This window comes from Diospyros lotus, chromosome 1 (assembly GCF_014633365.1).
Source record: "Diospyros lotus cultivar Yz01 chromosome 1, ASM1463336v1, whole genome shotgun sequence".
Classification (NCBI taxonomy): Eukaryota; Viridiplantae; Streptophyta; class Magnoliopsida; order Ericales; family Ebenaceae; genus Diospyros; species Diospyros lotus.
The window spans coordinates 47,497,618-47,523,478 of NC_068338.1; the positions used below are offsets into that span (position 1 = coordinate 47,497,618).

Consider the following 25,861-nt stretch of genomic DNA (forward strand, 5'->3'; position numbering starts at 1 on the left):
TCGTTTAAATTATTTTGACAAAATTAATATTTTGTATAGGTTATTTATATTTATCATAAGTTCTCATATTTCTTTTTAAAAATTTATTATGTTTTATATTTTTATTATCAACAGAAAAAATATGTAAAGTCATATATGGATAATTAATTTTAAAATTTTGATTATTATAATTTATATAATTAATTGATTATTTAAATTATGTTTATTTTTTTATATATATTGTTTAATTAATTTAAATTTATTTTTTTTATAATTTTAAATAAAAAATATTTTATATAGGCTATTTATATTTATCATATGTTGTCATATTTATTTTAAAAACTTTATTATGTTTTATATTTTTATTATTGGCTGGAGGAATATGTGAAGTCACATATGGATAATTAATTTTAAAATTTTGATTATTATTATTTATATAATTAATTGATTATTTAAATTATCTTTATTTTTATATATATAGTTTAATTAATTTAAATATATATTTTTTATAATTTTAAATGTTATAATTTTATATATAGCTTAAATATTATAATTTTATTTTTTAATTTTTTTTTATTATTTTCTTTAAAATTTTACTCATGTATGGATAATCAATATGTAAAGTTATGTCAATGTAAACAGATTTTGTGTAACAGCTTAATTTTTTTGAATTAATTTTTAGTTTTTGTTTTGATAGTCTATTTTTAGAAAATTCAAAACATGTTCTCTTTGTCATTTTAAAAAATTATTTCTCAAAATAGAAAATTAGAAAACGGGTTCTCTTTAAAATTTTGAAAATAATTTTTTAATAATATTTTATTCAATAAATTTGATTATTCAGTAAATTGAAAATATTTAATATTAATATATTATTAAAAATATATATACATTTTAAAGTTAATGAATTTTGTAATATTTTTTCTCATTATAATAATAAAATATGAATAAATAAATAAATGTATTTTGAGTTTTGAGTTTATTTTGGATGAACTCAAAACAACTTTTTGTTCTTTTGAGTTTTCTTTATAATTTTTTTTTATTTTCAAAAATTCATTTTTAAAAATAGTAAAAAGAACACGTTTTCATTATTTTAGAAAATCGAAAATAAAAAATGAATTGAAAACAGTAAAGAAAACGCAGCCTAAGTTTTTCAGTTAATAGTTTTTTTTTTTTTTTTACTTTCTACAAATTTTGACTTATCTTGAATGTGGTAATTAATTATCAGAAAGAAGATGTAAAATCATATATAGATAATCAATTTTGAAATTTTGATTATTATAATTTATATAATTAATTGATTATTTAAATTATTTTTATTATATATATAATTTTATTAATTTAAATTTATTTTTTTATAATTTTAAATGCTATAATTTTATATATAACTTAAATGTTATAATTTTAATTTTTTAACTTTTTTTGTTAATTTTTTAAAAATTTGTCATGTTTTGAATGTGATAATTGATTGTCAAAAGGAATATGTGAAGTCATGTATAGATAATCAATTTTGAAATTTTGATTATTATCATTTATATAATTAATTAATTATTTAAATTATTTTTATTTGATATATAATTAATTTAAATTTATTTTTTTATAATTTTATATATAACTAAACATTATAATTTTATTTTTTAACATTATTTTTTTCTTAAAAATGTGATTTATCTTAAATGTGGTAATTGATTGATTGGAGGAATATGTGAAGTCATATATGGATAATCAACTTTGAAAATTTGATTATTATCATTTATATAATTAGTTGATTATTTAAATTATCTTTATTTTATATATAGCTTAATTAATTTAAATTTATTTTTATAATTTTAAATGTTATAATTTTATTTTTTAACTTTATTTGCAAACATAGTGAAGTTTTTAGTGTGATAAAGTTGGCAATTAACCTTAATTTGATCTCTAAGTACACGTGTATGCTAAAAGCAAGTCAGGTTAGTATAATGTTTAAGATTTGTAATGTGTTTAGAATGATTACGTGCTAAAACATATTTTAACGTGTTATACTCACATTTCTCAACGGTAAGAGTCTGATCTTTATTGAAATATTGAAAAGACTGAAATTGAGAAGAAAAATGTGCTTCATCAATTTTTAGAATTTAATATTTATATTTATAAAATAAGTTTGGGGGTTTCTAATATGTATGACGTAAGTACTAATTAATGACATTATATTTTAGATTTCTTCATCTAATGATGATGTTACTACGTCGTTGAAGTCAGGTAGTGAGTTATAGATACATTAAAAAATTATAAAGGGTGTTTTGCCAAAAGGGCTCTCCTTGGCGATTTGTTGACTAATACAATCAAGAAGATTCGATCAATGATCAAGAACGAGAATAATTGAACAAAATTTATCTGATTGGTTTCATTTTGGTTGTTGTTGGATTTATATCTAGGCAATTTGTTTGATCTATATGTTTTTTGTTTTCTTTTATTATTTAGGTTTTTTTCTTTTTTTTTTTACTTATTCACACTTATGTATTTGCTCATTTTTTATGTTATTTCACTTATATTTATTTGTATATTTTTTTTAGTCTACTAATTTATAGTGGATGTTTAACGTTCATAAGTATATTCTTACATGCATTCTTTTATTTTTTTCACTGCATAAATTATTCTTTCAGCGTATTGCACAAGAATTTATCATAATTGAGTTATAATTTAATAACACACAATATTGAAATCATAACGAACGAGAAACATCTTCAATCAAATAATTAATAAAACGGATCGAGAAATCACTATTTATACTAAGTAATCAACTATCTTGCTACTGAAAGTTTAGAATAAGACATGCCACATTTTTAGTGTTTCGTGCATCAAAGTGAAAATAGTGTATTAAAAATGGTAGACGTTAACCTCACTCTAACAAGTCACGAATACTATAGACGTTAGATATAATATTTTGTTAAAAACATACATATGTGTTAGTAGAAAGACTATAATAAAAGTATAAAAAATGTCAAAAAATAAATAAAGATCAGACAAAAAGAGGCATATATATTCCGAAATAATTGAATAACTGATTTTGTTGTATGTTTGTTCATTTCTCATGATTGCAATATGATTATTTTGTTTATTTTCTACTTCTTTATTTTGATGTTCATTTTTTATAATTACTAAATTATGTAACTTTCACTTTAATGATTATTTTATTTCTTACGATATCCGTGCATCAGACAGGTGATACACTAGTTGATATAAAGTTATTAGACCTATGAGAGATTAAAAGCATTTTTAATGGTACAAACAAAGTTATTTGGCTCAAAGAATATAATATTGACCACTTACTTGATTAAGAATTTATTTATTTCTAACTTTAACCATTACAAATTATTATAATTAAGAGAATTGTGACGATAAATTATAAAATAAAAATTAAAACATGATTCAAAGAACTTCATTTCATAAATTATGTGAGATTTTTTTTTTTGTTGTGATTTTAGTCATTGAAATAAAACTCTTGTGATTTAAATTATTTTTATTGAAATTATTTGTAATTTATATTTTTTGTTTGAATATTATATTAAAGACTTTATAAAGAGGGTATTAAGTAGAAAAAGTAAATTATAAGATTTTTTTAAAGTTTTTTGTTTTAGATTATATGAGGTGTCTGTGTAAATAATTTAAACAAAAGGGGTTTAAGTGTCATTTTACTATTTTAGATCATAATATCGAATTTGCCATTTCCATAAACGTTAAAAGCAGAATAGACATGTTACAAATATCGATTAATAGTTAATAGATATCTGTTAAAATATTAAAATTTTTGAATTTAAATTGAATTAACATTAATGAATTTGATTCTTTTTTTTTTTTTTATCTTCGGTTCAATTTAATATGGGTATTTTAAAAGTTTGAATTTTTTATTTGGTTTGAAGACTAATATTATGTAAATGAGAATCAAATGGAACAATAATTGTGAATGGAATGGTTATTAAGGTACTATTTATATAGAACAAATTTAATTAATTATGTTTAATTTGATTATTTTGGTAAAAAACAAGATATATGTTATCGATATCTGGTATGGATCTCAATTAATCGATATCTGTTTCTTCTCTTCTCCCATCAACGCAAAAACACACAATATATGTATAATATATATATACATAATGAAGAGAGACTCACATCTCTTGAACTCAATCGTTGAACGTAAATAATATATACATATATACTTAGGTTATAGAGAGTGATAAAAAAAAAAGGTGAATATATATATATATGTACTTTGGGACTAAAAGGTAAAATTTCTCGTCTTGGGGCCCCCGTAACTCAGTCTCAAGATTTTTGTAAGGAGTTAAATCACGAAACCCCAAGATTTTTATAGGGAGTTAAATCACGAAATCTAGCGGTGGAATTCGAACCTGGGATCTTCACTGGCTATATAGAGGCTAAATTTAAGGTTTTTTGGGATCAACGCGTGTACAATTCCAACCGTTAGGTTATGTTCACGGGGCTATATATATGTACTTTATATATAAAGTAATAGAGAAAAAAAGAAAGATCTATTAAAAAAGAAAAAAAAATCAAGAGAGAGTTAATTAAAAAATAAGAGTTTTTTTATCTAATACCGTATTAAAAAATGAGTAATTCTGCAAAGACTTTAAAGTGTCTTATTTTTGCAAAGTGTTACCGAGAGTCCTATTTTTCCAAATTTCCCGATGGACATGTGACCTTACACTATAGAGGTCACTCTCGCTCGTCACTCTCGCTGCCATCGAAGTTGTCGGTCGTAGTCTCGCAGAAGATCATGACGGCGCCAAGGAAGATGTGGGAGACTGCCAAGGAAGCCATTTCTGGCTGTTATCGCTATCCGATTGTACTCTTGGCTATCATCTTCACAGGGTATGCAATCGGTCTTGCCACGATCTGCTTCCTCGTTCGAGTGTTTGCGTCATCTATCGGTTCCGGGAAACTTCCGTTTCTGCCTCTTCCGCTTTTTCCTCCTTTGCTGGTCGGCGACATCACCGGACCGGAACTAAAGGCCTACAACGGGTCCGACCCGAAGAAGCCTCTGCTCGTGGCCATCAAGGGTCAGATCTATGATGTCTCGCAGGAAAGGTATAGTGTACTTTTCATCTTTTTATTAGTGTTTTGGCTTCTAGGGTTTGTTGATTTTTGGTGGTTTGGTCCGTATTTTGGCTATTCGGCTATGGCTTGTGAATTTCAGGAGTTCTTGACCATCTCAAGAGCTGATTTATTTCTTTTTTTCATTTTTTAATTAAACAGTAGATGAATTGCATAATCAACATATCGGAATTGTTTAATCTTCCCAGACTCTTGCTCCCTCAGAACCTTCTCTAACTTGCCGATTTGCCTCGATATCCTTGCTAGTTTTCTATGCCACATTCGAGAGCAGCTAAGAATACAAGATTTTCTGGGAAATTTCACCTTTGGCGTGAAACTGCACTGTATTCAAAACAAAAATGAACTTTAATCTGCAAATACAGTTTTATTAATGTATTTACACAAATGATAGAAAGAGATGGATCTATGTAATTTAACAAACTTTGAATATTTTAATAACAGAGTCTGTTTTTGGGTTTTAATTGGTGGAAGTGAACAGATGAAGAAGATATTCAAATGTGTTTTTGGGTTGTCAAACAAGATTTAGAGATTCCTTCTTGCAAAGGTTTGAGCAAGCAACTTCTGTTGGTTGGGTTGGATGGAAATGGTGGATTTGACGAGCAATGTAGTCAAAGGCAAGCGGCTGGCTCATCTAGGCACTCAGCTGACGCAAGGTGCCAGGGAAGGACCTCGCCTACAGCTAGGTGAGGCACCTTCACCCAGGCGCTGCCTAGCCAACCGCCTCTGCTGAGACGTCAAGCGCCCTGAGCACTTGCCTGGGTTGTAACAAATCAAAATCAAAAGAAAAATTGAAGGAAAGTGAAGGGTTGTCTGCAGAAGGCATGGGAAAGGTCTCTCAGTGTAATAGGAAGAGGAAAATGCAGAGGAAAATTGAAAGACAAAACAAGAAAAGCAAACACACCTGGCTCCCCCATATGTTGTATGCCATTGATGTTTCTTCTTAGTCACTGTTGTGCTGTTACTCAGTGTTTTAACTGTTCAGTCTGCTCATTGATGCTCAACCATCACTGTTTTGTTATACCATGTATATTTTGTTTTCGACTTTTAGTCAATACTCAGTTAATGCTTGCAAGAAAGGATATATATGTGCGCTACAATTGCAAGCCTGTGCTAATGTAACTTATTAACTTTATATATGATAATTTTTATGTGTTATTACTATATATTATTTAACTTTATATTAAGTATTGTGTTGATATTTGCATTATATTGTACGATTGTTTGCTTTCCTATAAGCATTTAGCATTGGTTGTGTAACTTATATATGTTGTGCGTGTTAATGTTATATATTATATTGTTCGATTATATTTTTCATATTAAATATATTATTATTATTATTATTTGTAAATTTATTGCCTTGCTTTAGTCAGGAGAGCTGCAAGTGCTTTTTTAGTGCCTAGTGCCTCGGGAATATAAGGTTCACAGCGCCTTATGGGGGTGCCTTTCATCCTTGACTACCTTGTCGACAAGAGGTGTCTGCTAATTTGGGAGGTGGTTGGTTCAAAGGTGGAGAGAATGAAAAAGAGGAAGGAGCAGATGGAGAAGTTGGCTTGAGGCTTTGTGTCTGAGGAAGAAGATGCAGATAGTGGAGAAGTTGAAGAGGAAGAGCAGAAGACAAGAAACACAAAAGTGATATTTTGTCTACTGAGGCCAGCTATTCGGATGAGATTTTCAGGCCAACTGTCATTCTCCTTTCTCTGAAAAAGCCGAGGTCCTGTTTAGTTTGTTAGAGTAACTGACAGCACTCCACCTAATTTCTCAACTCAACTAGCTCACTATCAAACCCAAGAACACACCGATAGCAGAAACACACACGAATATAACACAAACAGACACACACAACAAGAAACAAGCAAAGATTTATCCTGGTTCAGTCTTGAAAACAAGACCTACATCCAGGCTGCTAGGCACCAATCTAATCCACTATCTTGAAACATCCAAGGGATGATTACAACGAGAACTGAATCCCCTCCCGCCCATATACACTGAAAGCTATAAGGATCCTAGAGAATACAAGCTATAAACCAGCCACTCTCTATCACTCGCACTCAATCCCACATACAAGACAGAAAACCCGGAAACTAACCTTTCCGAGAATAGGTGCGCTAAACTCTCTGCTACATCTCCTATCCCATGACCCTTATTTATAAGATATAGGGGTGAGGATTACAAGATATTAACTAACTGCCCAACTGACCGAAACTAATTAATTTTGGCCAGCTGCCCCTTCTAGAAACAAACCTTCTAGAAGAGGTATTTAATTCTAACGCTAAACAGAAAAAGAAATATGGTTTGTTGGGACCTTGGAGAGACAAGAATAGAAAAAAAGTTTTTATTTTTATTTTTTTTTATTTAACACTGGAACATAGTTTTTTTTTTCCCAAACTAGCATGATGCTAGCCGTGCAAGACCCATTGGTTGAACAAAGGATTCTTAGCCAGCACTTGCCAATTTTTTGCCAAGTGTTGGGGAGTACAGTATAGTGCTTAGCTTAAGACGTGCTGGTTGAACCAGCGAGTTTTGGCCAAGGAGAGACGTGCTGCTGTCTTCGAAAAATTATCTTTCGAAGCTGAATTAAAATTAATAATGTTATTTTAGAAAAAAATCTAGAACAGAAGGAATGCTAGTCGGGAGAGAAAATAAAAGAAAGAAAGCAGCAGGGTTACTCAGCAGATGAGAGGCCATGGAACTCCCTTCTAGGCAACAATTGACACTGGTGGGCCCACTTTCCTTTTGCCAATGAGATCTTTTTTTAGCTCCGTCAGTGCTATGTGGCCTTCCCTCCTTTCTTCTTGTTGGGTAATTGAAGTGGAGAAAGGAGAAGAAAGGGCAAGCTAACCTTTCTTCTTGTTCAAAAGGTGGAGGACAGAATAGAAAAAAAAAGATAAAAAGTCCTAGCCCCAATTCTTCTTTCTTTTCTTCTTTGAGACCATTTTTATGTGAAAAAAATAAATTGTTATGTCAGCTGGAATAAGAAAATTGACTTATCATAAAATAGGTCTATGATGTCTTCCAGTGCTGCTATACCCATAGACTTCTGTTTTTCTTTTAGTTGTTCAATGTCTTGGTTTCTTGAACTTTTTGTGGTGAGTATATTTCTTTGTACTTAAGCTTTTTTACCTTGCAAATTTGAAGTGTTTAATCTTAAGAGGTATGGAATTGTTTGATGAATTATGAAGGCTGTGTTTAAGATCAGGAATTAGTTGGTGGGTTGTATGTGGGTGATAGAAGTGGTTCTGGGGTTCAAAGACAAGTCTAACCATCTCTTCGTTCAACTATTGATTCATTATCTTTATTTCCTGCTTGGTATCTTGTTGACACATCTCCTGCTCTTGTTAGTTCTGAAAAGGCTTATAGATTTTTGCAGTCCATTTGGGAAACTTGTTGAGACAAGAAAACTAGAGAATGGAAAATGTTACCTGTCCTCTTGTGTGGATGTTGGAAAAGATTAAAGAGTCTTGGATCAAATATATATATATATATATATATATATGCAAGGAGAGTTTTTGTCATTGAAACAGAAAAGAACCACCTTAACAACCCAAAATGGTGACTGATTAGCCATAGATAATTATTTCTTTCTCCAATTACAGAAAGGATTTTGTATGCAGTAAATAAAAAGATAATGATATTAAAAGATATATCAGTGTTCTATACATTGCATCTGATTATTGTTTAGCTTAAACTTTGTTTATATTTTAAGCTCTCTTGACTTGCAAGATGTTTTCTTTGATCAATACTGGAGCTAGATATGGGATTGATTCTGTGCTAAACTGTTATTGCAGGAAGTTGTATGGACCTGGTGGCCCTTATGCTCTGTTTGCTGGAAATGATGCTAGCAGAGCTCTAGCAAAGATGTCGTTTGACGAGAAAGATCTAACTGGTAATATCTCTGGTCTAGGTCCATCTGAACTTGAGGCATTGCAGGACTGGGAACACAAGTTCATGACCAAGTATGTTAAGGTTGGGACCATTAAGAAGACATCACTGGTGACTGATGAATCATCCACCATTGAGTCAGCTGAGGCAGCCGGCAGAGACAGCCAGTCTGAGACTGCTGCAGCTGTTGGCGTTGCAGAAATCACATCTGGTGGTGAGGTTTATAAAGAGTGATCTTAACCAGGTAGGAACTGGAAAATCACAATGTTATTGTTATTTTCCTTGTCCTAACAGTTCCTGCTGTGAATAGTAGACTGGGGAAGTTTTCAGTAATGCAATAAAATAAAATCTTTCCCTTCCTTTTCTCTTGCTAACAATCATAACTTACTGATTAACTGATCCGTTCAAATAATAGTAATCTAAGATACTAATTAACTGATCCATTCAAATAATAATAATCTAAGTTTCATGGCCTATGACTTCCCAGTGTTGAGTGTTGAAGGCTAGTCATATATCTGAGTGAACTCTGTTATTCCTGCGAGTTTACAGATATATCAACTACAGATGCAGCTATGTGCTGTTGGGATGTTTTATTTTTTTATTCTGTCATTATTTAAACAATTGCACACCTTCCCTCCCCTTTCCAAAACAGTTACACTGAAAAAATTTCCCTCTAAAAAATTCTATGTTCTTGATTGTACAAAAGTTGAAATATTGAATATGTGCATGGTTTGTCGCCTCTTTGTGAGCTGCATGAACAAGTGGGCAGTGACATGGCTTCTAAAACATGTATTTTCACAAATAATTACAAAAATTTAGTTAAAACAATAACATTTATGAAAAAACAACATTAACAGAAATACAAGACAAAGTAATTATGATTTATCAAATGACATTATGAGTTTTTTGTTTTTAATTCTTTTAAGGGGATAGAAAAAATAATGAAATTTAGTTTTCATTTTTCTAACTGAAAACAAAAATTTGAAAACTTAAGCTTAAAAATGAGCACATTAAATTGATAAAAAAATCAAACGGACCTTTAAAATACAAGGATGGGTGAAGTTACAGTGAGACTTAAAGTTACATGTCATAAACAACAACAACAACATATCTAGCCTTTAAAGTTACTGATAGGCCCCTGATTCACGTGACTTATCAAAGAAGGTCTAAGGGGCAGCGATCAAGGGCAGAGGTGTAAATAAGTTGGCTGGCATAACAACCAGCCATGTGCGTAAGGGATGGAATGGGAAATCGCTGGTGTAACAACCCAGCTATGGCATAACAGAATTCGGTTAAGGGGTAGAGGGAGGAATATGTATGGGGTGTGGGGGGTAGAGAGGAGGATATGCTGTTTTTTTCTGTAAGGAATTAGGGAGAGAGAGGGCCTCTTGAATGCCCTGGGTGTTTTTGTTCTTGGTTGGAAAGTTGATAGTTACTAATATTTGATTGTTGTTTGGATTTTTATCGGGAATCCTACCATTTTGGTATCAGAGCATCTCCGATCCTAATGGTGAACCTGACCGATCAAGTGGGTGACTTGGAAGGGAGGATGAAAGGCATGCAACGGAGTGTTGAATCGGTGGAGAAGAATGTAGCGGACTTGCTGGAGCAATTCGCTTGGATGAGAACGAGATGGGAAGAGCAGGAGAGGGAGAGGAAGAACAAGGAGAAATTGGGAAGTCAGCCGCAGGAATTCGCTCAGGATTTTGAAGCGACACCAGAGGTTGGGGTGAGGCGAGCTGAAGCAGATAACCTCGAGGGAGGTTGGCGACCTGAACCTCGCGGTCGCCAGCTGGAGATGCCGCTTTTTGATGGAGGAAATCCAGATGGCTGGATCTTCATGGCCGAGAGGTATTTTTCGGTGAATGGGATGTCGGATTTGGAGAAGGTGGATATAGCAGCTGTTTGTCTGGAGGGGCAGCCCTCTCGTGGTTCCAGTGGGAAGAAAAGCGGCGGAGAATGAGGACTTGGGAGGATTTCAAGTTAATGTTGCGAAGCCGATTCCGACCCACTCAACAAGGGTCGGTAGAAGAATTGTTTTTAGCTCTTCGGCAGAGATGGACTGTCTTGGATTACCGTTATAGTTTTGAGGAGTTGGCATTGCCTCTGGAAAATCTTCTTCATCGCCTTTGGAAAATTTGCTAGAAGCTGTGCTAGAAGGGCACTTCATCAACGGTCTCCGTTCGGAGATCAAGGCTGAGTTGAGGGTGTTGAGGCCAAGGAGTTTGGAGCAGATGATGGACCTGGCGCAACGAATAGAAGAGAGGAACCTTGTGCTTCGGGGAAATGCAGCTGGATCGACTTCGAATAGAGGTCCGTTCGTTTCATTCGCTAGTCCAAATTACCAACGTGGGGGTCCTCAGCCCCATGTGCAACCAGTTTCTAAATCTTTGGCAGCGAACTCCCCCTATCCATTTCATCCACAAAACAGTGGGAGGGTGAGTAATCAGCCTTGGAAATGGCTTAGTGAGGCCGAATGGAAGTCCAACCGAGATAAGGGCTTATGTTTTAGGTGTGATGATAAGTATATGATAGGCCACAAGTGTAAGAATAAAGAGCTGCAAGTGATGATGATATATGATGAAGAAGTAGAGGAGGAGGAACAGTGGGTAGAAGAAGAAGACGACAACCAGTGCATCAGCCGAGATTGAGAGGCAGTGGGGGTACCAGCCCAAGGGGGTGAGGCCATTGAGCTGTCCATAAATTCTGTGGTAGGTTTGATAGCACCCCAAACAATGAAGATAAAAGGGGAGATAGAGCAGCAACCGGTTGTGGTCCTTATTGATGGAGGAGCAACCCATAACTTTATTTCTGTGGAGTTGGTGCAGCTGTTGGGGCTAATCAGGGAGGAAACAATAGGGTACGGTGTGATTTTGGGTACGGGAGTGGCAGTTTAAGGGGCTGGAATTTGCAAAGGAGTGAAGTTTCAGCTCCAAAATTTGTAGATTGTGGAAGATTTCTTGCCCTTGGAGTTGGGAAGCTCGGATGTTATTCTGGGAATGAGATGGCTAGCAATGGTGGGAAAGATGAATGTGGATTGGAAAACTCTCACCATGAAGTTTCAAGTAGGGGGCATGGCTGTAACCTTGCAGGGGGGTCCTAGCTTGAGCAAGACATTGGTATCTTTAAAAGCTATGGTAAAAGCATTTAAGGAGAAGGGGGAAGGGATGTTGTTGGAATTGGGGACAATGGTGGTTGAAATTGAAGAAGATCAGAGAGCAGTTCCAGAATTGCTGAAAGGGGCATTGGCTGAATATGGAAGGGTGTTTACTGCTGTGGAGGGGCTGCCACCTAGTAGGGAAAGGGACCATGCCATAAACCTAATTCCAGGATCCTCACCGGTGAGTGTAAGACCCTACCGTTATCCTTATTTATAAAAGAATGAGATTGAGAAGTTAGTGGGTGAAATGTTGGCCGCGGGAATCATCCAACCCAGCTCCAGTCCATTTTCCACCCTAGTGTTATTGGTTAAGAAGAAGGATGGAGGGTGGCGTTTTTGTGTCGATTATAGGGCCTTGAACAAGGTAACGGTTCCAAACAAATTTCCCATTCCAGTGATAGATGAGTTGCTTGATGAGTTGCATGGTGCTCGGGTTTTTTCCAAACTTGACTTAAAATCTGGTTACCACCAGATTCGGGTTAGGCCCGAGGATGTTCCAAAGACAGCATTTAGGACTCATGAGGGGCATTACGAGTTCCTAGTGATGCCTTTTGGATTGATGAACGCCCCGACTACATTCCAAGCGTTGATGAATGAAATTTTCAGAAATTATTTGGGACGTTTTGTGTTGGTGTTTTTCGATAATATCTTGGTGTATAGCAGCAGTTTGGAACAGCATGAACAACACCTAAGATGTGTGTTAAAGGTGTTAGCGGACAACCAACTGGTGGCCAACAACAAGAAGTGTGTGTTTGGGCAGCTGGAAATTGAGTATTTGGGCCATGTTATTTCCTATTTGGGAGTTTCAGCTGATAGTAACAAGGTGTAAGCGATGATAGATTGGCCTACTCCAACAACGGTAAAGGAATTGAGGGGATTTCTTAGGCTTATGGGGTACTATAGACACTTCGTGAGAGACTATGATAAGCTGGCTCAGCCTCTAACGGATCGATTGAAAAAGAACTACTTCTTTTGGTATGTGGTTGCTGAAGAGGCCTTCCAACAACTCAAGGCTAAAATGGTATCCTTACTCGTTCTAGCCTTGCCCGATTTTGAGAAGCCCTTTATCATTGAAGCTGATGCATCGGGGCATGGAATGGGGGCTGTTTTGATGCAAGAACAGAGGCCAATTGCTTATTTCAGCCAAGGGTTCAGTTAGTTGGGGAGGAAGGAATCAATTTATGAAAGAGAACTCATGGCCATAGTGTTTGCGGTGCAAAAGTGGAGGCACTACTTGTTAGGCAGAAATTTTTTGATTAGGGCGGATCAAAAAAGCCTCAAGTACTTGATGGAGCAGCGGGAGGTAAGTCCTGAATATTTGAAATGGATAGTAAAGTTGATGGGATACCAATTTGAGATACATTATCGGGCTGTGATGGAGAATAAGGCGACTGATGGGCTGTCCAGAATTTGTCACACAACAACTTTGATGGCTTTGACAGTGCCTAGGGTGGTCCAATTGGAGCAGGTGGTAAGTGAGGTAAATGCTGATCCAGGGTTGCAAAATTGATCCAGGAGTTACGAGCTGACCTCTCCTCCCATCCTAATTTTCAGTTGGTGGACAAGCATCTCGTCTACAAAGGACGACTTTACTTACCTAAGGGATCTGCACTAATTCCATTGATACTCCAGGAAGGTCATTCGGGGTTTTTAAAAACTTACAAAAGGGTGTCGGCGAATGTCTATTGGCCGGGTATGAAGAAGGATGTGCATCGGTATGTAAGTGAGTGTACGACTTGTTAACAAAACAAATATATAATCTTGTCACTGGGGGGATTGTTACAGCCAGTACCAATCCCTAACCAGATTTTGGACGACATTGCCATGGACTTTATTGAAGGGCTCCCAAAATCGAACAAGGTGGATTCGATCTTGGTTGTGGTGGATCGACTTAGCAAGTATGGACATTTTATTGGCCTCAAACATCCATTTACAGTTGGGGATGTGGTTGGAACTTTTATCAAAGAAGTGGTGAGGCTCCATGGAGTTCCTAGGTCCATTGTGTTGGATAGAGATAAAATTTTTATGAGCAGATTTTGGGAGGAGATTTTTCGGCTACAGGGCACCAAACTCAAAAGAAGTATAGCTTATCATCCACAAATGGATGGGAAAACCGAGGTACTCAACCGGACTTTGGAGACCTACTTAAGATGTTTTGCTTCCTCCAAACCAAAGGCATGGTTCACTTGGTTACCTTGAGATGAATTATGGTACAATATCTCCTATCACACAGCTGTCAAGTTAACTCCTTTTCAAGTGGTGTATGGGAGGGAACCGCCTCCCTTAGTACGGTTTGAGAAGGGAACTACTCCTGCCTCGATGATGGAGTAGCAGATGATTGAAAGGGATGAGATCCTAGATGAACTGAAGGCACAACTATTGAGGGCACAGGCAGTAATGAAGAAGAGAGTAGATAAGGGAAGAAGAGAAGTGAAGTTCCAGGTAGGAGACTTGGTTTATTTGAAACTAAGACCGTACCAACGAAGGTCTTTGGCTGCTCGTGCAAATGAGAAGCTAGCTGCTCGTTATTATGGCCCGTTTGAGATTGAAAAAGAGGTAGGTCCGGTAGCTTACAAACTGAAATTGCCACCACATTGTCAAATCCACCCTACATTTCATGTGTCCCAACTACGGGAGGCTAAGGGTGCAGTGAGGGCTACTACAGAGCTGCCCCACAGCTTAATGAAGACCTGGAAATGGTGGTGGAACCTTCAGCAGTGCTAGGAGTGCGGTCGAGTGTTGGCAAGAACATGAAAGGAGCAGAAGTGTTGATCCAATGGAAGGGCCTTCCACCAATGGAAGCCACTTGGGAGCCCTACTTAGTGATTCAGCAGCAATTTCCATCTTTCCACCTTGAGGACAAGGTGAAAGTTGGGGGAGGGAGTAATGATAGGCCCCCGATTCACTTGACTTATCAAAGAAGGTCTAAAGGGCAGCGATCAAGGGCAGAGGTGTAAATAAGTTGGCTGGCATAACAATCAGCCATGTGCGTAAGGGATAGAATGGGGAATCGCTGGTGTAACAACCCAGCTATGGCATAACAGAATTCGGTTAAGGGGTAGAGGGAGGAATATGTATGGGGTGTGGGGGGTAGAGAGGAGGATATGCTGTTTTTTTCTGTAAGGAATTAGGGAGAGAGAGGGCCTCTTGAATGCCCTGGGTGTTTTTGTTCTTGGCTGGAAAGTTGATAGTTACTAATACTTGATTGTTGTTTGGATTTCTATCGGGAATCCTACCAGTTACATGTCATATCATTCCAAAAAAGATTCACTTCAGATATAAGATTAATCATTCAAAAAAAAATATAGATGATTAATGAGGATGCTTCTTAGTAAGATAGAATAAGAATAATTAATATGAAGAATAAGTCCAGTGTTTTATATTTTAGTAAAATTTTGTTAAACTAAAAAGAATTTTATAGCACAGTTATAAACCTAGTTTTGTGTATGGCATGAAATGTTGGGTAGTAAAGCACAAAAATAAAAACATACTAAGCCTTTATCTTACTATGTAAGCTTGATTACAAAAATTCTAGATTTACATTAATTTTAATTTTTAGTCAATTTATAGAAATATGTGTAAAGTATGAGTGTCGCACAATGATGATATTACAATGACATGACAAAAAATGATAAAATGAAAAATACAACAAATTTCATGCAACACCCTTGAGGTTTAGCAAAAAAGAACCAACCACCCCTATATTTTTAGAAATAGCATAGACCTCCCTTGTCGTTAACAAAGCACGAGAACTAACCATTTTGCTCCTGTTTTTAGACCATCTCCTCCCTCTTTCTCCCTTTTTCACCTGCCCTTCATTTCCCCTCATACTAATGGTTCGGCGATGATCAAAGATCCAATTGTTGTAGAATTGACCTATCACTCTGCTCACGCTCTCTCTCTCTCTCCTCCCTTCCCCTCCCCTCCTCTTTCTTTCTCCTCTCGTTTCCACCTCTCTTTCATTGTTGAACTGATAAAGTTCAACCCTACTGCCACTGGCCAAAAAATTGACAGAGAAAATGAGGAGAGAGAGAGAGAGAGAGAGAGAGAGAGAGAGAGAGAGATTTGTCACTGTACTGCAAGGTAGAAGGTTGTTATAAAAAAGCTCCATTTGTTGCAGAACAAGGAATTGAGCTGACAAATTAGTGGAGGCGGATTGCATAGTCACCTGAAATGAGACAAAAAAGAAAGCTTTGCCATATGGAGAGAATTTTACCATGATACGATATCAATCCTCTTCTTTCACAGTGGCAGTAACTTCCTGTCAAAGGAATCCAACAATCTAGGTTCCTCTTGAGGATGACAAGGCGGTATCGCCAGCTTTTTTTTTTTTGTAATTATAGTGGAGAGGGAGGAGGAAGGGCACTTAGGGAATTTGAAAAAAATTAACAGCCATTCCTTGACAGTTGGATGAAATGTTGCATTATCAATAAAGTTAAGGGAGGTTTATTCTAGTTTTGAAAATACTAGAGTGGTTGGTGTCTTTTTACTAAACCTTAGGGGTGTTTTGGAATTTACCCTTCAAAATAAGATTATTCTTAATAAGTTGCAGTGATCCCTATTGAAGAAAATATGTGGAAAACATTATTAAAGATGGTTTATTGGTGTGAAAAAAATTAATATGAGTTATTGTGAGAAAGGGGATGGAATAGAAAAACTTTTATTAAAATAGGTAAAAAAGGACTAATAAGAATTTGATGAGACATTCTTAAACTAGATATGAGTTAAGATAATAAGTGAGATGACCGCACTTGAGTAAACTAAAATTTGATATGTTGTTATTGTTTCTAAAATAATGCTATTCCTCCTTTAATAAAAATTAGTTGAGGTGTTATTATATTTTTATTGGAGTTGAAGTGTTATTTAGTTCAAAGAAATAAAATATTGACAAATTATTTGATTAAGAATTTATTTATTTATTTTTATCTTTTCCAAGAGATTTGTGATTATAAATCACAGAACAGAAACTTCTCAAAAAGATTTAGAAAAAAAAAAAAGAAGAGGAACTTCTTGAAAAATCTTTGCTGTCCTTCTCACTCTTGCATGTGGTGGTGTTGGTGTAGCTTTGGGAGATCCTGATGGTGAAAGAAGCAATCAAGATCTTCGCAGCTCTTCCTTTGTTTATGGATAATGATAAAGTGTCCAGTAAGGGTGTCCTGTTGAGTAGTCTGAAGGTGTGAAAAGACCATGCCATCCCTTTTAAAATCAGTGTGATATCCCACTTTTCTCAAAATTCTCACTTTCTCTCTCCAATTCTTCTGGGAGAACCCCCACTGCCATTTCTGCCTCTTCTTCGCCCTCCATTTATCTCTCTCTTAGTGCAGTTATACCAAACTTGGCTTGTGCTAATGGGTTTGGGTTCTGTGGGTCCTTGTCATCTTCATTCATTTGGTTTTGAAGGATAGCTTGCCTTTGTCTGATTTTTGGTTTCTGCAATGGTTTGGGCTGGGTTCATGAGGACTATTTTGAGGCTGCGATTTCTAATTTTTCTGATTCAAAGCAAGCAAAAAATCAAGGTTTGAATGAAATTAAAGAGCCCTCTACTTTGTCAGATGGAAAACAGAGGATTCAAAGCTTCACCCAAAACCGATCACAAAGCTATACTGAATCTAATGATGCTAGTTGTTCCTAAAGACAGAGTTTCAATCTTAATTAGGAACCAGGACTTTCTTAAGCAGCCCAACAGAATCATTATTGAAAGAAAATGAAAGGGAAAATGCAAGCTTCGACCAATCACTCAATAGTAGTATGACAAGTTTTCAAACTACAAGTGCTGGTGGATTTAAAATTTCATGAACCCAATTACCCCTTTGATGGTACAAGAAAGGAGGTGGAGCCTAAAGGATTGCACATGTAACACTAACACCATTACAACTAGCAGCAATAGTACGGAAGAACAGGGGTCTTCTAAGCTTGCATTTTCCCTTTCATTTTCTTTCAATAATGATTCCTCCAGGGGAGGGCTGCCTTTCTTCCTTTACACTGACCATCCTCTTGTCATTGAATCAGGTGGAGCAGTTGTGGCATCAACGCAAGTCGAGTTTGATACACACTCGGGGAGAGATTTGATGTAGGACGAAGAAGAGGCAGCTATGGCGGTGGGAGTTCTCTCAGAAGCTTTGGAGAGAGAAATTGGGAATTTTGAGAAAGGTGGGACATCACACTGATTTTAAAAGGGACACAATTGTCTTTTTACACCTTTAGGACTATTCAATCGGGCACCCTTACTGGACACTTTATCATTATCCTTTGGTTATAGTACCTCAGAGGTACTGTATGAGTTGTAGTTTGATCACGAGAGTGAGTTCCGACAGGGTTTCCCAAGAGGGGGTCCCGCCTTTGACTCTTGCTGTTCAGATAGGAGAAATCTCTGAAGAGAAGCTCAAGGCCTACAATGGTTCCAACCATCAGAAGCCTCTGCTCATGGCAATCAAGGGGTCGGATCTATGAAGCAGGACAGGTACAGGAATAGGGAATGTTGTTTTGGCATCTAGGATTTTGTTAATTTTGGTTTAGTCTTGTATCTTGGAATTCTTCATCTTTTTTGAAGTTTTGAAGCTTCTGTGTACTATAGTTGTAGAACTTGTTGTGTCTATTTGGTCACTGTGTTTTATTCTCTGCTTGATTCCCTGTTGTTTACATGCTATCTGATTTCTCTGAAATAGCTGAATTTTTCTGGAACTGAAGGGATTTTACAGTTTGTTGGACCTTGGAGTGAAAAGAATAGAAAAAAAGGTAATGCTAGTTGGCAGAGAAATTAAATGAAAGAAAAGTAATAAGGACATATCGGAAAATTGGCCTTGGGACTCCCTCCCAATCAGCAATTGCCTGGAAATGACAGATCAGTGAGTCCCTCTTTCCTTGCCGATGTGGTCTCTGTTCTGCCCAGTTACTGCTGTGGGATCCTCTCCCTTTTCCTGTTTTATTTACCTAGCAAAAAAAAAAAAAGGAAACAAGAAAAAAAATAAAAGGAGAATCCTATCCTTTCCTTTTGTTCGATAATTGAAGTGGAGAAAAGAGAAGAAAGAGTGAACTAACCTTTCTTTGCGTTCAAAAGGTGCAAGAAGGAATACAAATGGAAAGATAAAGGGTCCTGAGCTCCAACTTCTTTCATTTCTTTGTTGGGGCTTTTTTTTTACATGGAAAAATAAATTTTTATGTCAGTTGGAATATGAAAAGATCGTCTCGCCTTAAATAGGTTTATGATGTGTTCCAGTGTTTCTATATTGATAGGCTTGTGTTTTTTTTTTTAGTTGTTCAATGTCTTGGTTTTTGTTGTGTTTCCATATTGTACTTATTGGTTTCTCCATGTTAACTAAGTGATGGAATACAACTATATCAATTATCTTCATTCACCACCATCTCATGAAACTTCTTCATATGAATATGGTGTTGAAACTTCATTTCATTATTACTCCGCCAGGGGATGTTATCCACTGCTGGTCCCAACCCCGGATAAAGGAGGAGGGTTGCGTTAGGTAGAGGACAATCAGTGTAAAACCTAGTCAGATCCAAATATGAATTCTAGACAAGCTATATGTTGGGGTGTAACCCACATAGAAGTCTAGAATTCATGTAGCCGACCACACATAATGGGATAAATGCTGGATATGTTGTTGTTCAGTGTCTTGGTTTAGTGGATTTCTATTTTGTGTGTGTGTGTGTGTGTGTGTAGGTAACGACATTTATTGGATATCTAGTCGTGAGCACTGTTGTTAGAATCTTACGATTCGAATCGATTCATATAAAAATCAAGTAGATGAAGATGATTGATAATTAGTGAACATTATGGACAATGGAGTTTATTAGTAACCTTATAGTTGTAGGTTTTTTTTTTTTTTCTAGCTTGTTATTTTGAAAGTAGTTTGGTTTGGTGCAATTTGAATTTAAAGGCAACATGAATATACTTTTGCCTTTTGGTATAATTCTAAACTTAACAAATATATTTAGAAGTTTATTTATCTATTTATATTTAAAAGAATTAATCATGGTGGGAACATTATTTATTTTCTATGGATATATATTATTTATAGTTGAAATTGAGAATGTGTACCGAATCTTACGATTTGATTCTCGATTCATGATTCATAAAATAAAGATTTCGATTCTCGATTCGAATCTCGATTTAACAACTATGGTCATGAGCATATTTCTTTGTACTTACGGTTTTGCCTTGTGAATTTTATGTGTTTGAGCTAAAGATGTATGGCAGTGTTTGATTGTTTGTGAAGGTTGTATGTAATATCTGTGAATTAGTTGGTGGGTTGTATGTACGTGATGTAACTGGTTCTAGGGCTCACATATAAGTGTAACTGTGTTGTTACTCATCCATTGATTCATTATCTGTATTCCTTGCTTGATATCTTCTTGTCGATGCATCTCTTGCTCTTTTTAGGTTTACAGATCCAAGGGTTTTTTTCAGTCCGCTAGAGAACTTGTCCAGACAAGAAATAGTAGAGAATGGAGAATGTTACCTTCCCTCGTGTTGGATGCTGTCATTTTTTTTTTTTTGGAAATCGTAAAAGAGGATAGGATAGAACATACAAGAGAAAAGAGTTTTTGTCATGCAAGTAGGAAAGAAACCATGTTCTGTAAACAAGCCAAAAGCTGGTGCTTGAATAGGAGAGAATTTTCTTTCCTTTATTTTCTGCCAGCCCCCACCCCTCTGGGCTGCAGTCTCGGGGGGTTGGATGGAAGGTTGGGTATCAAGTTGTCCTTGTCCATCTAGAATCAAATTCACGCTTTTTTTTTTTTTTTTGTGTGTGTGTGTGTGTAATTCTTTTAAGAGTTTTTTTTTTTGTGTGTGTGTAATTCTTTAAGAGCTAGCTATTGCTTTTGATAGTATCCTAATGACATCAACATTGCTTATTTTGCTATCAGAATATTTTTTTGTCTTTACCAAATTTTTGTAGTTTGGATTGTAGCGTCCTGCGAAATAGAATTTATATAGGATTCTCTTTATTGTTGCCTTTTCTTTTGTTAGAATTTATTTCTATGGAACACTTTGAATTGTCTCCTTTTATGTTGTTATGGTTTATATATAACTGTTCAAAAGTCATTTTTGAACACAAATTTTTATTGACTATTATCACATCAACATGTAATATTGGATTAACTGCTTGAGTTGTTAAGTATTTATGCACTGTTGTATAGGATATAAAATGGAGGTCAGGAAGATTGTGATCAGTCCCATGGTAAGTTATCTGTATCGGTTTGTTGCAAGATTTTATTTTTTTAAGTGCTTTACAGAAGGTCAGGCCATAGATCGAAATGTCTAGGAAGGTAGAATTCGTGTAGTTGATCCCATATAGTTGGATAAAGACTTGATATGTTGTTGAATTGGAGAACATACAAAATAAGTCTTCTAATGTTCTGAGAATGAATGCTCTTGGTTTTTGAAACCTAAAATGTTAGGGCCTCTTTAGTTGTAAAATTGGAGTTAAAATTAGAAAATGTTCTCTACAACTAAATACATGATTATCCTTTCCACCCCTCTCGCAGAGTTGGGAACTGGGGAAATGAATTTATTATGAAGATGTGAAGAATTCATGAACCTTTGGTGCTTTGTTAGCAAAGTTGTTTTATGTGCACGTTTATTTTCTTAGTCTAGTACGTTTCTGCTGCAAAATATTTTGAGTTTGGGGAGAGTGTTAGGGGTTAACTTTGATATCCTTGTTAGGATCCGACAGTCATCTTGACAGGTTTTCTCTGGGTATAACCATGTTTCAAGTTCTTGTGCCAGTTTCCGGTCCATTGTCTGATCTGATCTGAGAAGGTCTTGCTTTTACCTATTTTGGTTGGAGAAATTACTGAAGAGGAACTGAAGTCCTACGGCTGTTCCAGCCCTGAGAAGCCTCTACTAATGTCAATCAAGGGTCATATATGATGTCTTGTAGGGAAGGTATGGGAATAGGAATAAAAAGAATGTACTTCTTGTTTTTGATTAGTTGTTTTGGCGTCTAGGGTTTTGTTGAAGCTTCTGTGTACTATATAATTGTGAATTTTACTTTTTTGATTTGTTTTTCTGTACTCAAGGGATTACCTAGTTTGTTGGGGCCTTAGAGAGGATTTTTTTTTTTTTTTTTACTTTTGAATTAACATTGGAATATAGTTTTTTACCAAACTAGCATTAGATGCTCTCCAAAGCTAGGCCGAGCACCACTCCCTGATTGACCACTATGTTATACTTCCCAACGCTTAGCAAAAAAAATTGCTGTGTTGGATAAACCCACTGCCTGAACCAGTGGGTCTAGGCTAGGGAGAGATCCCCTAGTTCAACCAATGGGTCTTTCCCTGGCCTTGGCCCAGCTTTGGCTAACATCTAACATTAGTTTGGTAAAAAACTATGTTCTGATGATAAATTTAAATTTAAAAAGAATAGTAATTCTTATTAAAAACGAATCCCTTTTTGAAGAGAAAAGATAGAAAAAAGGTAGTGCTAGTTGGGAGAAAAAACAAAAGACAAAAGAAAAGAGTGGGGAGACTTACCAGATATGACGTTATTCTAGTCAGCAATTGCCTGGAAGTGGCGGACTGGTGGGTCCCTCTTCCCTAACCAATGTGGTTTCTATCTAGCTCTGTTAGGGTTATGTGGTCTTCCCCATTTCCCCTTTTAATTACCTAGCAAAAAAAGAGGAGCATATTATCCTTTCCTCTTGTTGATAATTGAAGTGGAGGAAAGGGAAGAAAGAGTGAGCTAACCTTTTTTGTTCAAAAGGTGGGGGATGGAATAGAACAGAAAACATAAAAAGTTCTAGCCCCAACTTCTTCTTTCTTCTCTTCTTTGAGACCTTGTTTACATGGAAAAAAAATATTTCTTTATGTTGGCTGGAATATGGAAAAGAACCACTTGTCTTAATTAGTCTATGATGTGTCATTCTGCTTTATGGTTATACTTCTTTTCTTTTAGGTATTCAATGTCTTGGCTTGTTGGATTTTTTGTGGTTAGCATATTTCTTGGTACTTAAGCTTTTGCCTCATGAATTTTAAGTGTTTGACCTTGATGGGTATGGAATTGTTTAAGTTGTGTGTAAGATCTGGGAATTAGTTGGTTGGTTGTATGCAGATGATATGAGTGGTTCTGGGGGTTCAATATAAGTGTAACTGTGTAACTGTCTCGTCACTCAACTATGGATTCATTATCTTTATTCCTTGCTTTATATCTTCTTGTTGATGCGTCTCTTGTTCTTGGTAGTTCTGAAATTGATTATAGATTAAAGGGTTTTGCAGTCCAATTGGGATACTTGTTGAGACAAGAAAAGAAGAACACGAGAATGGTTACCTTCCCTCTTGTTGGATGCTGTCACTTCTTTTTTCTGGAGGATAAATGAGGATAGGATAGAACATGAAAAAAAAAAAAAAAAGAGTTTTTATCACACAAATAGAAAAGAAATCACCTTTTGTAAACAACCCAAACTAGTGATTGAATAGGAGTGTTTTCTTTCCTTTATCCACTTCCTAATTCCCCCCAGATCGAGTCACTCGGGGTTGGATTGTGGTTGGGTATCAAGTTGTCCTTATCCGTTTAGGATTAAATTATTACTAAGATTTTTTTCTGTTAACTCTTTAAAAGCTAGCTATTGCTATTGTTACTATCTTAATTACATCATTATTGCTTGTTTTCCTATCCTTTTTTTTTTTTGTCTGTATCAAATTTCTGCATTTTGGACTGTTGCTTCTTGCCAAGTCGCATTTATATAGAATTGCCTTCATTGTTGCTTTTTCTTCTGTTAGAATTTATTTGGAACAGTTTGAATTGTCACTTTTTATGTCATTAGGATTTGTATATAATTTCTTGGTTATTTGGTCTTCTGTTATTATTCTATTGGCAAAGCTAATATTTGTCTTCACACCTGTTGTGGATAAATGGTTATTTTTGATAGTTGGATATAGACCTTATGTCACCTCGTAGTATCCCCAGAGCTTCTCTTAATTGGCTAGATTTGAGGTGTCATTCATGTTATTGCTTCAAAGTTAATTTTGAACATAATTACGTATTGACTATTATCATATTAACAGGTGATATTGGATTGACTGCTTGATTGGGTAAGTTACTTTGTAGTACAGTATATAAAATGCGCATGGTGGAAGATTGTGATCTGTTCTAGGTTAATTAATCTATATTGGTTTGTCGCAAGATTTTTCTTTTCCCAATTTTGCATGTTTTTACTCTTGGTTGATGGTGAAATAATGGGTTGCTCTTGGCTTGCCCTGCATAGATCCATTAGTTACGTTTCTCTTTTAAGATCATTTCAGCACCTGCATGGGTTTTCTACCGTAACTCACACGGTCTACCTAGATGCATTATTGTGCTTTTCATTTATTCTAGCCCTATATATGTGCTGATTACACACATAGATGATCATTTAAGTTTTACTTGAATCTAAGCCGTAGTTTCCGTTTCCAAGTACAGAAAGGGTTTTGTATGCATTATATAGAAAGATAAATGATCTTAAAAAATATACTAGTGCTCTATCCATCTGATCTGATTGCTGTTGAACTTGTACTTAGTTTATATTTAAGCTCTATTGATCTGCAAGATGTTTTCTTTGATCAAATACTGGAGCTATATACGGGATTGATTCTATGACAAACCTTTGTTGCAGAATGTTGTATGGATCTGGTGGCCCTTATGCCCTATTTGCTGAAAAGGATGCTACCAGAGCTCCAGCCAAGATGTCGTTTGACAAGAACTGACCGGCAATATCCCTGGTCTAGGTCCATCTGAACTTGAGGCGTTGCAGGACTGGGAATACAAGTTCATGAGCAAGTATGGGAAGGTTGGAACATTTAAGAAGACATCACCGTCAACTGATGGATCAGCTACCAAGCCTACCATCAAGTAGGCTGAGGCAGCCTATCACAATGTTGATCATAAGCTCGCCCATCTGAGAAGTCATCTTAAGCAGGTGGGAACTGAGAAGTCACGATGTTGTTGCATATTCCTGCTGTAGATGTTAAGTTGGGGGAAAATTTTTAGTAATGCAAAGAGCAAGTTAAATAGAACGCCAAACAAATCTGCTTCTCATATGAGGTATATTGACCAGTAGATTTTCTGCCTTGTTTTGTGATGAACAAAACCAGCATAAAGAAAGAAAGGCTTCGCTTCCGTTGGGGGAAAATATGGGCCGGTGACATTTGGAATGCGTCTATTACCCCTAAGCATGCCTTTATGCTGTGGCTTAGTGTTAAATCCAAGCTGTTAACGAAGGATAATCTGCAATTTTTAGACATCAACAAAAGCTGCGATCTTTGTGGTTCCTGTGACGAGTCGTATCAACATGTTTTCTTCTAATGTTTTGTGAGTTCAGTGATTTGGGGGCATATTAAAGCTTGGTTTGGCATCCGCAAGTTTATGTCTTCAATTGCTAGCGCCTTAAAATGGCTTAAAAAAGAGGCTTAGGGGTCTTCTTAGAAGGCTAAGAAAATTGTGTTTGCTAGTGCGGTCTATTTTCTTTGGACAGCTAGAAACCATCATATTTTTGAAAGCGAAAGTCCATCCGCGAATAACATTATTAAGAGAGTTAAAACACATGTATATCGGGTTATTTTTACTTTGTATTCTCATGTTATTATGAGGCTTTTGTTATGTATCATTAGTTTTGGTTCTTTCCTTTGTATTGCCAGTGGATTTGTATAGTTTATTTTGATATATACATTTTATTTACTAATAAAAAAAAAAGAAAGACTTCTCTTGTGCATTATTATTTTTTTTTGGTTAAGATTACTTATAAA

At 35.6% G+C, this 25,861-nt stretch overlaps 1 protein-coding gene across 8 annotated transcripts; it reads left to right on the plus strand.

Annotated features, from left to right (window-relative positions):
* The first annotated feature begins 4,648 nt into the window (after positions 1–4,648).
* On the plus strand, positions 4,649–25,388 carry LOC127803005 (membrane steroid-binding protein 2-like). Of its 8 annotated transcripts, none has more exons than XR_008023424.1 (5): positions 4,649–5,061; positions 8,874–9,211; positions 18,137–22,028; positions 24,146–24,172; positions 24,733–25,388. XR_008023424.1 is itself a non-coding variant. In XM_052339024.1 (3 exons), exons 1-2 carry the CDS (start codon positions 4,751–4,753, stop codon positions 9,199–9,201), a joined length of 639 nt encoding a protein of 212 aa, XP_052194984.1. In that variant the 5' UTR covers positions 4,649–4,750; the 3' UTR covers positions 9,202–9,211; positions 24,733–25,388. The 8 variants fall into 8 exon arrangements, 2 of the variants coding, with proteins under 2 accessions (XP_052194984.1, XP_052194975.1); XR_008023426.1 differs by having other exon boundaries at positions 18,137–18,587; XR_008023428.1 differs by lacking the exon at positions 24,146–24,172 and having other exon boundaries at positions 18,137–18,277; positions 18,442–18,587.
* Positions 25,389–25,861: the final 473 nt, after the last annotated feature.

Coding starts and splice junctions, on each gene's coding strand:
- LOC127803005 (XM_052339024.1), top strand. CDS start 4,751: ATGACGGCGCCAAGGAAGATGTGGGAGACTGCCAAGGAAGCCATTTCT. Junction 5,062..8,873: donor TATGATGTCTCGCAGGAAAG/GTATAGTGTACT, acceptor CTGTTATTGCAG/GAAGTTGTATGGACCTGGTG.